The 13,686-nt window shown below is 43.4% G+C and overlaps 1 protein-coding gene across 1 annotated transcript in view; it reads right to left on the bottom strand.

The window, feature by feature from the left end:
- The window catches only part of LOC126161498 (protein spaetzle 3), a 222,742-nt gene that overhangs the window by 9,990 nt on the left and 199,066 nt on the right, over positions 1-13,686 (bottom strand). The window contains exon 3 of the mRNA XM_049917397.1: positions 5,115-5,468. Coding sequence (XP_049773354.1) covers positions 5,115-5,468 — 354 coding nt within the window. The remainder of the gene's footprint in view (positions 1-5,114; positions 5,469-13,686) is intronic.

Below are 13,686 nucleotides of genomic sequence, written 5' to 3' on the forward strand. Positions count from 1 at the left end.
GCCATTACCATTCTACATTTTATATCCTCTTCACTTTGGCCATCATAAGTTACTTTACTGCCCAAATGACAAAACTCATCTACAACTTTTGTAGTCTGTCTTCCTCAGTTGCGTGTAATATTACGGTATATTGATAATTTTTACTTATGGACCGTTCAATACATAGTGCTGTGAAATGTCGAAAAAGCCGCAAATTGGCGATCATAAGAAGAAGAACAACACCAAAAATGCAACAGGAGCGTAATATGTAAGAAATTGTCCACGCAACCTGCCACTGATGATGCCTTGCAGAAAATAAAGGCGAAACGCGTATGGCACTAAAATTGTGTTTTATTCAGTTGCTGTCAGACGGTCCATAAGTAAAAATTATCAATATACCGTAATAAAACTCATCTACTTCTCTTTGTGCGTCATTACTAGATTAGTTCCCAAAGTATCGCCTGATTTAACTGAACTGCATTCCATTGTTTTGTCTTTGTTGATGTTCATCTTATATCCTCCTTTCAAGACAGTGTCCTTTCCATTCAACTGATCTTCTAAGTCCTTTGTTATCCCTGACAGAATTACAATGTCATCAGCAAACCTCAAAGTTTTTATTTTATCACCCTGAACTTTAATTCCATCTCCACATTTTCCATTACTGTTTGCTCAGTGTACAGACTGAATAACATCAGGGTAGTCTGCAACCCTGTCTCACTCACTTTTCAGCCACTTCTCTCCTTTCACATCCATCAAATCTTATAACTGCAGTATAGTTTCTGTAAATAACCTTTCACTCCCTGGATTTTACCCCTGCTACTTTCAGAGTGTAAATAACCTTTCACTCCCTGGATTTTACCCCTGCTACTTTCAGAGTGTATTCCAGTCAACATTGTCGAATGCTTTCTGCAAGTATACAAATGCTATAAACATAGTTTTGCCTCTCCTTGGTCTGTCTTCTAGGATAGGTTGCAGTGTCAGCATTTCCTCGCATGTTCTCACATTTCTCCAAAATCCAAACTGACCTTCTCTGAGGCTGGCTTCTACCAGCCTTTACATTCTTCTGTAAATAATGGGTGTCAGTATTTTGCAACCATGACTTATTAAATTCACACACAGAATGAGTTGGTGCATTGGTTAGTGCAGTGGAATCGTATTTGGGAGGATGATAGTTCAAACACATGTCTAAAAATCCAAATTTAGATATTCCATTATTTCCCTAAATTACTCCAGGCAGATACCAGCATGATTCCTTTCAAAGGGCATTGTCTATTTCCTCCCCATTCTCATCACAATTTGAACTACTGCTCTGTCTGTAATGATTTCATTGTTGATGGGACGTTAAACCAATCTTCCTTCCTTCCTTCCATATTCCCACCTGTCAGCACCTGTTTCCTTTGGAACTGGAATTATTACTTTCTCTCTGAAGTCTGTAGGTATTTCCCCAGTCTCATATATCTTGCACACCAGATGGAATAGCTTTGCTATGGCTGGCTCTTCCAGGGATATCAACAGTTCTGAGGGAATGTTGTCAGCTCCAAGAGCCTGGTTTCAGTTTAGTTAGGTCTTTTAGTGCTCTGTCAAATTCTTCTCACAGTATCACATATCCCACCACCTCTTTTTTTACTTTCTATAATATTGCCTTGAAGTCCATTTCCCTTGTATAGACACTCTGTATAGGTATTCATACCATCTTTCAGATTTCCCTTCTTTGTTTAGTACTCATTTTCTGTCTGCACTCCTGATATTCATACACATGGCTCTCGTTTCTCCAAACGGCTTTTTAATTTTTCTGTAGGCGGTGTCTATTTTTCCTCTACTTATAACTGTTTCTTTAGACTTGCATTTGTCCTCTAGTAATTCTTGCTCACCCAGTTTGCACTTCCTGTCAATTTGATTTTATAGATTTCTGTATTTCCTTTCACTTGCTTCATTTGCTGCATTTTTATATTTTCTCCTTTTCCCAAGTAAATTCAGTATCTCCTGTGATATCCAATGATTTCTACTTGGTCTCGTCGGTTTATCTATTTGATCCTTTGCTGCCTTTACTATTTCATTTCTCAAAGCTACCCATTCATCTTATATTCCACTCCTTTCCCCTGTTTCCGTCACTCATTGCTTCATGCTCCCTCTGAATCTTTCGTCAATCTCTGGTTCTTTCAACCAATCCAGGTACCATCCCTTAATTTCATACCTTTCTGCAATTTCTCATTTTTAATGTGCATTTCATAACCTATTAATTGTGGCCAGAGACCACATGTATCCCTGGAAATGTCTTACACTTAAAAATCTGTTTTCGAAATTATATAATCGTTCTGAAAACTTCCAGTGTCTCCAGATTTCTTCCACTTATACAACCTTCTTTCGTGATTAATTTATGCTCCATGCAAAATTCTATCAGACAGCTGCCTCTTTCATTCCATTCCCTCAGCATACCTTCTACAATGTTTCCTCCTCTTCTTTTCCCTACTATCGAATTCCAGTCCCTCATCATAATTACGTTTTCCTCCCCCTTCACTCTCTGAATAATTTCTTCTGTCTTGTAATCCATTCTTTCAGTTTCTTGGTCAACCACGGAATAGTTGGTACTACTGTGGCTGGTTCAAAATGGTTCAACTGGCTCTAAGCATTATGCAACATAGCATTTGAGGTCATCAGGCTCCCAGATTTAGAACTACTTAAACCTAACTAAACTAAGGACATCACACTCATCCATGCCCGAGGCAGGACTCGAACCTGCGACTGAAGCCCCTAGAACCGCTCGGCCACAGCGGCCGGCACTGTGGCCGGTGTTGGCTTTGTGACTGTCTTGGCTGCGATATAAAGTGTTCACTATACTGCTCGTAGCAACTTACCTGCATTTCTGTTTTCTTAAACATATAGACATTTATTTGCCAGCGAAAATATATTCTTACATACACATCAAACGTTAGTTATAATGCAATACATGAAGTCTGTTTACCTAATTCATTATTATTTTCTTTCTGGGTATCAAATAACGTCAATGAAACTACATATTTCTCCTTCAATAGAGATGACGTTTTCACTGTCAAAGAAAGGTTATTCAATTTTTCAACTGCTTCACCAATTTATGTTCTTATATATTCTCAGTGTGGGCTTTTTCTTTGTCCAGCTGTTATAAAAACTAAAGCACTTATCGCTTTCAAATGTCTAACTCAACTTGTGGAACAACATTAAATAGGAAAAACATCCAAGTCGTCATGAAACATTTGCTTTGTAAGTTAGCAAATACTCAGTAACAAGAGGTAAAAGCACAAAATGCAGTACTAAAACATGAGTGACGCTCGTGAAAATTAACTTCAAATTTAGCAGACCTCAACACCTCTTTAAGCAACGTCAAAAATTTCTTCCTAAGATACCCTGATCTGTTTCCCCATTGCGTTCCGTTGATGGTTCGTGTGAATTTGCCGTCTGAAAAACATTGTGAAATGTTTTACAGTGGATTAAAAACAGTCCAGACCGCAATAAAATATTTATTTACAACGATTAACAGTATCAGTCAGAATGTGACCATCTGAAGACCATTTGCACAGTCATGGTAGGCAGTGGTGGGTTAGTTGAGATTCCTGGAGGCATAACACCTGCTCCGTTCACCACTACCGCCTACCATCATGATATAAATGATTTTGATGTGGTCTCATTCTCACCGAAACCAGTAACCATTGTAACTAAACATTTTATTGCGGTCAAGACTATTTTTAATCCAGTGTAAAGTATTTTGAGCCAGATCGCTGTTTCTCCTCAAGAAATATTCTCAAAAATTATTGTGAAATGTTTTGACGTGACGTGACGTACTATCCCATCCCGTCAAGTGTGAATCGACCTTCAATGTCTGCTCGCATTTACTGTGCTATCATGGTCCTAAAATAGCGACTTCTAGTACTATCGATTAATGAGAACGATACATTGCCAGAACTATCGACTTCCAAAACCACTGAGAATAAAGCCGGTTTCACACAGACAACAAAAGTATCGCCACTGCTAATGGCGAACTGCAGTCAAATTGTAGTTGCATGTGTGAACTCCTAGCTTTCGGTGGCGCCCTTTTAAGAAGCGCAACTTATGTCACGCCACAAAAAGTTGAACTTGGTTCTACTTTGTTGCGCCATTTTGCCTTCTCCACAATCGAATAACGTCATTCGATTGCTACCTCGCGGCTGGATTCAAATCTTTCTAGTGCGTATTCATTCGTAGATAGTGCTTTTGTTTGTGCTTTTGCTATTAATATGTCGAAAAAGTGGTCAACAGCGACAATTATGAGATTCTTGGAGGTGTATCAAGAACGAGAATGTCTTTGGAACCACAAAAGCGAATCATACAGAGACAGAAATTTGAGAGATGCTGCATTAATTGAAATAGTAAACAGTATGCGTAAATATGTACTTGGAATTGATGTAGCTACAACAAAATTAAAAATTCGAAGTATTCGAAATGCTTACATGAATAGACATAAAAAAGTACTGAAATCACTTAAGAGTGGTGCGTCTACAGACGGTATTTATAAACCCAGCCTTGCGTGGTTTGAAGCTGCAGACCGGTTCTTAAAACATGTAGTCGAGACAAGAGAGACGAGAAACACTTTGGTAAGTAATATTTTACATTTATTATGTTTCCAAAACATCTTATTTAATAATATGTACAGCCGTTTAATCAGCTGAGATAGGTGACGCCATTTTGCAAACTGCGCAATTACGAAGGATTTGTGGCGTCCTGTGTGAACGGCAGCTCACAGCGCCTCTCCAGAATGACTTGACTTGTGGCGATACTTTCGTTGCGTGTGTGAACCCGGCTTAACAAACCTCCGTAAATATGGCATAAATGTTATACTTTGCAACTGATTTTGTTGCGGTGTCGATTTCTTTTCCCTGTACATAACGTAAAACTAAAAACAGCTATTGTTATCTGCTATCACAGAAGTTGAGTCACGGTAAGAGGACGGTCCTCTGTGCGCATGCGCGTCACGAGTAGCTAAGATCTTGCGGCGAACATCAGCCGTGTCACTGTTAGCGTGGTGAGGGGGCCAGTCTTGGTAGTTGCGGCTATAGCGGCGGCTGGAGCAGACATGCAATAAACTGCTGGTGCCACTTATCCTGGCGAGCTTATAGCGAGAGTACCTGCCGGTCTCGGACTGGTTGTTGTTGCCGCGGAAGGACTGCCTGGACTGGCGCAGCTTGGCGAAGTAGGACTCGGAACCCGAGTTCTCAGGGGCGGTGGGGTCTGGTCCGGGGGCGGCGTGAAGGTCCGGTACACCGGGGGGCGTGTGCCTGGGCTGGCCGCTCTGCGTGCCGCCCCCCGCCGCCCCCGCCCCTGCACCCGCCTCACGCTTCACGCTGCGCCGCCCCTTCCGTCCTGGTTGTTGTTGCTGCTGCTGTTCGTATGGCGGGCCATATTCCGTAGTCATCTGGAACTCGCCGTACATCCGCCGCATCAGCGCCTTGTTGTCGTCGATGAACTTCTCGATGCGATCTCTGCAAGTAAGGGAGAGCCCACAGTGAGTTACTGGACACACCTATATATATATATATATATATATATATGCCATTGAAACAGAGCGGATTCCAGTGTTTTACAAAGATTCCTCCGATTTCACAAGAATCTCTAAACCAATGAAGGGGCAAATTTTAATTTATGCACAGGACTACACTGTTTTCATTTTCAGAAGAACCACCCTATTTTACGAGGATATATATTTTACATGCTTGCTTATACAGCCTTAGGATATTTTAATGAGCATGTTTTCATTTAATTTTCACAAATTTTAATGTGCCCACCGCCGCGCGGACGGCAAATCTCCAGGCGATATTCCGACTCGTCCCATACTTCCGAGAGCACGTTAAGAGCTCCTGCATTTATTGTTGTTATGTGGCGTCGAATTTCGCCAAAACAGTTGGAAGAGGAGGCATACAGACGGAGTCACTCACAAACAACAACAACAAAAAAGAAAAATCACATATCGAGATATCAGGCGGCCGTGGTGGCCAATGGTACAGTGCGGGATCCGTACGACAGTTAAGGCGCCCGTGCACGATCAAACAATTACTCAAACTTTTCTAGTTTTTCAGATTTTTCGGCAGTGTGCTGCTCTGTTTGACGCGTTCGTCAAACATAGATCCTGCCTGGCGTGTCCGAGACAAATTTTGATTAACGGCAGATTTGACTAGGTGGCGGACGTTGTTTGTGTTGATGTAACGCTTGGCACGTTTAGAGGAAAAGGATTTTGTTAAAATTTATCTCTCTGTAACCTGCGTTTCCACAACTACGTAAACTACGATCAAGGATAAAAAAGTGGACTGGCGACTACGGAGTGGTAGAGGTGTGATGTCTTGCCCAACCATATATTACGCAAGAAGACTTCAAGAACTGCAGTATTCTACGCACAATATACAAGTGGGAGTGCAACAGAGAAAAAAAAGCTCTCCGTTTCTTCCACGGACGGACGATGTACAAGCGTACATTTTCGTGTACGGGTTTCTTCTTCTTCAGTGTGATTGCTAATTTTAAAAGTTGGAATGTCCGCCGAAGAAAGTTGATGTAATCATAAGGTTCTGAGTGTAATCTTTCATTTCGCAGGTTTCCATGGGTATATTTACCTCTCGATTTCAACTAATCCGCGTCTTGTTTTCTTATTTTTTCTTATACATAGTGCTAAAGTCAATGCAAGAAATAGTTTTTCTACATTGGTAGCCATTCCAACTAGTGTCAAATTGCGAGGGAGGACCCGAACCTCCGCCGGGGTCAGCCGCACAGTACATGACTGCAGCGCCTGAGACCGCTCGGCTAATCCCGCGCGGCAACTGCGACACAATGACAGTTGCTTCAAAAGTGAGGTTAAATTTAGCAGTCTCAGTTGGTACGTCTGCGTCCTTGTTTGACAAAATTGTGGATAGACATCGTCATATCTGGGAAAGTTTGATTGTTACCAGGGGCCTTTACAGTCTATCCATGGCCGAGACAGCTTTGGTAGACGTTCGTACATGATGATGTCACTGCGGCGATGCTCTGGTTGAGAAATGAAATCTTCAACACGTTCTCGCGATTGTGGAAAAAGCTAGGTCTTCAGCATATTCGGGTATGTGGCTCCTGCAATCTTTTCCTCAATAAAGAACGGGCCGCAAATCTTTTCTCGGAAAACCTCAGAAAAAAACCACCCACCACTAAGGAACTATTCGAATCGGACGGAAATTGGTAGATGTGACGCACGTGTACAGACAAACAGATGATTATAATTAAAAAAAATGGATGATTTATTCAAGAGAAAGAGCATCAGAAATTGAGCGAGTCAGTACAGGTTGGTCCACCTCTGACCCTTATGCAAGCAGGTATTCGACTTGGCATCTGAGTGACAGAGTTGTTGGATGTCGTCTCTAAGGAGATTGTGCCACATTCTGTCAAATTGGTGGGTTAAATCATCAAAATTTTTGTAAACCGTTGTCGCCAGTTTTGTAATCTCTCGTCGCCAATTTGTACAGGCCTCGTCGCTGCTGGTAGGGAGGCCGAGTTGCTACAGTTGTTACGGTAGGCCAAGTCTGTGAGTTCGTGAAACGCCTTCTGGTACAGTACACTGCCAAGACAATTTTTCCCTGCCACTATTACAAAGCTATGTCCCAAGGTCAGGTAACAGGATAGGAGAACGAAGGTTCTACAACAATCCAACAAATTAGTAACGAAGTCACACAAATGAGTTAAAAAAGTTTACTTGCCTTTGTGACTAGTTGAATAAGGAAGTCTGCAACATTGCTTTTAATATACCACAAAAAAGGTTCAAATGGCTCTGAGCACTACGGGACTAAACATCTGAGGCCATCAGTCCCATAGACTTAGAACTACTTAAACTTAACTAACCTAAGGACATCACACACATCCATGCCCGAGGCAGGATTCGAACCTGCGACCGTAGCAGCAGCGGATTTCCGGACTGAGGGGCCTAGAACCGCTCGGCCACAGCGGCCGGTATACCACGAAAAAATGCCCTCAATGGCTAAGTGCAAATAATCGTAGGTAAACGTCACGGCACATATCAAATGTAATTAAAACTGTTTGTTCCATTCTAAGAGCCCTGGTCAATGATCTATAACCAAGTGGGCGAGAGCTGCTCTTCTACCTCCCGACTAGGCTTCTGTCCGTTGTCTCCGGTCATTGGCGGATTGTACTCGGCCGGCAACTGGCCGAGGCGAAGTCGATATCTTCATCCTCAGCGCCGCCCGTGGCGCTGGTGGAAGTCGCGCAAGTGGCAAGTCTATGGCACTGGCATCAGCTCGCATCTTTGCGCCTGTGGTGCTTTTGCCCTGCCAGTGTCTTGTTCGGACGACACAGCAAAGATCCCGAGCTGGTTGGAGGGCCCTGCCCGTAATGTTCCAAACGTTCTCAGTTGGGGAGAGATGCGGGAAGCACTAGAAACTCTCGTCGTGTGCGGGCTGGCATTATCTTGCTGAAATATAAGCCCAGGGTGGATTGCCACAAAAGCCAACAAAACAGGCTGTGAAATACTGTTCACATATCGCTGTGCTGTAAGGGTACAGCGGATGACAACTAAAGGGATCTGCTATGAAATGAAATGGCACCGGCGACCATCACTCCTGGCTGTCGGGCTATATGGTAGGCGGTAGTCAGGTTGGTACCTCACCACTGTCCGGGGCGTCTCCAAACACGTAATCGCTGGTAATCGGGGCTCAGTTCGAAGCGGGTCTCACCACTGAAGACAATTCTACTTCATTCAATGAGATGCCAGGACGAATGTGCCCGGCACCACTGCAGATGGGCTTATTGGTGTACGGAGGTAGTCGACACATGGGACGGCGTGAGCTCAGCCTCCTTTCTGTGGCCCACCTATTAATAATTCTTGTGGTCACCAGTTGCTCGTCGGATCGATGATAATAATGAAACCAAGATTCTGAGTGCCTCTCTGCCTATTGCTCGATCCTCGAGTTCTGTCGTCTCTCTAGGTCGACTGCTTCGTTCTTGAAGCTGTATTCAGTCAAGATTCACCCATTCCTGCCAGCATCGTCGAATAACGGCACCATTCCCATTCAGATGACGAGCGATTTGCCGGTAACTCCAACCGGCTCCTTTGAGCCCAGCTACACGTTTCAGATGCTGAGATCTGCGTATGTTGTTCACGTGCATGGCATAGTTACTGTCCAACTGAGTGCACGGAATGAAATTTGCATCGAATGCATGGCATGATACCGACATGTTCCCTGTTTACTTTCTTTGCCTTCTGCGCGGTAAAATTACGCTGCAGCGTTACATATTCATCCAACAGCTTCCAAAGTTTACAATTTATATTTTCCGTCAGTATCTGTATGTATAATTTACGTAACTCCTTAGTGGTGCGTCTTTTTTGTGGCAGAGTGTACATGGCGATTTGGTGGGTCTCTCTTATCTTCGACCATGGTACGTGGCCTCTGTGTGCCCCATATTATTAAGTTGAGGTGCTTCGCGCTTTTCCACTTACATAGATCGCAGCCTCATCACTGAACGTCCAGAATGAAACCACCGAATTCTACACGTTGTTGTTCCTCACCACCAAAAATGGTTCAAATGGCTCTGAGCACTATGGGACTTAACATCTGAGGTCATCAGTCCCCTAGAACTCAGAACTACTTTAACCTAACTAACCTAAGGACACCACACACATCCCTGCCCGAGGCAGGATTCGAACCTGCGACCGTAGCGGTCACGCGGTTCCAGACTGAAGCGCCTAGAACCGCTCGGCCACAACGGCCGGCTTCCTCATCACTATCAAACCCTTATTGCAACTGAATAATGAACGGCTTGAAACCCATATGTCGCCGCGAAACAAGCCAAACACACAAATGAGGAATGGCTCAATTCCGACTGGTACGACGAGTAGATTTCCATGGACTATGTGCAAAACTCTGTTGAAAGTGCTCTAAGTCTCGGAAGACCCCCTGCCCCCGGGGCGACCTGTGAATATCCACATATTGCTGGTTCCATCGGTAAACGCTTTGAGCTGTAGGAGGTGCAATGCCGTAGTTCTCAACAAAAATCACGCCACACGGTTGTAACTGAACTGAAACTGTTCAAACGGAGAACGCCAAACACCGTGCTGTATTATCGCTCAAAATGGCTGTGAGCACTATGGGACTTAACATCTGAGGTCATCAGTCCCTAGAACTTAGAACTACTTAAACCTGACAAACCTAAGGACATCACACACATCCATGCCCGAGGCAGGATTCGAACCTGCGACCGTAGCGGTCGCATGGTTCCAGACTGAGGCGCCTAGAACCGCTCGGCCACACCGGCCGGCTGTATTATCTGGACGCTACGTACATATGGGGAGCGAGCGAGATTACGATTTTTGCCAAGGTAAAAGTATAGTTTTGATGTCTATGTTAAACTTTACTCCGAGATTTTGCCTTCATTCACGCAGAAGACTGAATTTTATGGAATCGGGATAACTTTTTGAAACACTTAGCTCATTTAGAATTTTCTGTGATAAGTTTAAGTGGTGTATTTTCCAGTAATGGTAATTTTGCGGGTTATTCGTTGCCGTTTTTGGAAAATAAGTGTAGAGTAATCTACGAGGGCGTGCAGTAAACAATGCAACACTTTTTTTTTCTCGACCAGTTTTGGTGGACTGAATTAATTTGTTGTGGGACATCGTGGAAAATTCCCACTTCAGCCCCTATAGTTTAATCCAAGTTCCGGTATGTGGCGTCGCTAGACGTAACCTTCAAAATGGCGTTTGTAACATGGGTGCGTCCAAAGCAGAGAGCTGCCATTGAGTTTCTTTTCGCGGAAAAAAGCAGTGCAGATATTCGTAGGCGCTTGCAGTATGGAGACCTGGCAGTGAACAGAAGCACGGTGAGTCGTTGGGCGTGGCACCTGTCATCAATAAAAACCCATCTAGTATGTGAATCTGGGATTTTCTGAGACAGGCAGGGTGATACAGGGCTACTGACTTGTCGGTGGAAATTAGTAAGTTAATGGAAGGAGTAAAGTAATACATCAAACCAAAGAAAGGCGAAAGTTTCTAGAATGAAATTTTCACTCAACAGCGGAGTGTGCGCTGATATGAAACTTCCTGGCAGATTAAAACTGTGTGCCGGACCGAGACTCGAACTCGGGACTTTTGTCTTTCGCGGGCAAGTGCTCTATCGACTAAGCTACCCAAGCAGGACTCACGCCCTGTCCTCACAGCTTTAATTCCGCCAGTAGCACTGGTAGAGCACTTGCCCGCGAAAGGCAAAGGTCCCGAGTTCGAGTATCGGTCCGGCACACAGTTTTAATCTGCCAGGAAGTTTCAAAGGCGAAATTATTTATGAGTGGCAGAACTGAGAGGAACACGTTGACATCGAAACTGCGGGACCATGTAATATAAGAAGCGGAGGAATTCTGCTACATACGAAGCAAAATAACTCGTGATGGATGAAACAAGAAAAATTTAAGAAAACTATCAAGGGCAAAGAGAGTTTCCTTGAGAAAAGAAGTCTACTACTATCGAATATTGGCCTTAATTTGAGAAAGAAAATTGTGGGAATGTACGTCTGTAGCATAGCGTTGTGCGAAACTAAAATTGTAAATTGTGAGAAAACAATGGTGTTACAGAAGACTGATGAGACAAGAAATGGTAGAATTGGTGAGGAAAGGTGTATGTGAAAAACACTAACTACAAGAAGGGAATGGATGATAGGAAACGAGGAAATAACTACTATGGTACTAGAAAGAGTATGGGCACTCCGAGGGTTCCGTAGGAAGTTAATTTTGTGCATACGTAGATAGATAGTTCATCGATCCCAGGAATAGAGAATCTCCATGATCTTTGCCTGTTATCGATATCGATACTGGCAGGATATTGGTCCTTGGAATTCTAAGTCTGCCGAGAATGTTTTAATTTTAAGTTTTAAGTTTAAATTTTCGTGTAATTTCGCATTAGCTATGGTAATTTTTCATTTATTTTTGGAGTTATATTAACAAGCTACAGTAACTGCAGATGCATTGACTTTGTCTGCTCTCGACCCTGTTGTGATTACTTGTAAGATTTGACGGTAGTCTCCAGAGAAGAAAATAGCAAAGCCGGCCATAGGACTATTGTTGTTACCCAAATGTCGAATTGCTCTTTGGAAAGCTTCAGTGGGTATTTTACGGGATACCGCAACATGATCCCAAACAATGGAAGCGTAATCCTGTATCAGTTACCAGTATTAGTTTGCTTTGAAACATTCATTACAGATGCAGTATGTTTCTTAGGCAGATATTGTCAGCGAGGCAGCTGGCCGGCCTTACGCCTATCGCTGTTAGACGGCAAATGCATCGTTTCCACAGTGGCAGAGGACTTCACTTCATCGTAACTCAGTTGATCAGCACGAAATATTTGGAAATCATACATACAAACATTCCTCATGAATTACTCTAACTATTACTGAAATCCATGTCAAAATCCCTACCTGTTTTATGTACATAGACTGAAGTGGCAAGTGAAAATTTGTACCAGTGTGGGAATCGAACCTGGCTCTCCTGCTTAGTAGGCAGGTGCGTTAGCCACTAACCACCTTGGCACAGCAGTTCACACAACTGCACGGATTACCCTGGCACGCCTCTCTTCTCGAGCCAAATAAAATAGACTGGGGCGGCAGTGAGAATTTGGTTCAAAATGATTCAAATGGCTCTGAGCACTATGTTACTTAACATCTGAGGTCATCAGTCCCCTAGACTTAGAACTACTGAAACTTAACTAACCTAAGGACGTCACACACATCCATGCCCGAGCAGGATTCGAACCTGCGACCGTAGCAGCAGCGCGGTTCCGGACTGAAACGCCTAGAACCGCTCGGCCACAGCTGCCGGCTGAGAATTTGGATCGAGGAGGGAGGCGTCCTTGTGTAATCCATGCAGTGGTCTGAAATGCTGTGCCAAGGTGGCTTTGTGGCTAACGCACTTGCCTAGTCAGCAGGAGAGTCGGGTTCGATTTCCGGCCTGGGTACAAATTTTCCCTCGCCGTTTCAGTCTATATCCATAAAAAAATCATATGTATATAAGACCAGTAAAGTCTCTGAAATTGTGTCATTTCAAAACCCGTACCGTAGTTCCTGAGATTTTTTGACAAATTACCAATGCAATCTAAATTTTTAATAATTTTTTTATAAAAACCAAGTGAATCACTAACTCTTGCCGCCAAGAATAACTCCGAAAGATGACAGGAGTTGAAAACTTTCTGGGACAAATGTTGCATGGGACAACGGGGGACATAATATGATAGTGATTTTTTGTTGCTAGGTGGGGTCGCATCAGAGACATGAAGGTCAACTGTGTTTTTTTTAAATGGGATGCTGTAGTTTGGTATTTATTTTTTGATAGCGGCTATCGAGACGAGTCCAATGATGTGTAGCAGTAAGGTCTTTGAAGGTCAACGTCCATTTACAGAAGGTGTTCGAAGTGATGATCATTGGTATCAATGGAGTGCTGCAATTTCTTATCGTGGATTGAATGGTATTCATTATCACTTCGGCACTTATCGAAGCACATTCTCTGACGACTCTCTCTCGCATATCTTCAAGTGCAGTTGGAACGTCTTTAGAAACTGCGCCTTTTACGAATCCCCACAAGAAAAAATCCAGAGGAGTCAAGTCTGGCGAACGAGCCGGCCACGACACATCTTCTCCGCGTCCAATCCAACGATTTGGGAATTGTCTCTGCAATTCATTTCTAGCCATCAGTGGA

Source organism: Schistocerca cancellata, chromosome 2 (genome assembly GCF_023864275.1).
Source record: "Schistocerca cancellata isolate TAMUIC-IGC-003103 chromosome 2, iqSchCanc2.1, whole genome shotgun sequence".
In the NCBI taxonomy this organism is placed as follows: Eukaryota; Metazoa; Arthropoda; class Insecta; order Orthoptera; family Acrididae; genus Schistocerca; species Schistocerca cancellata.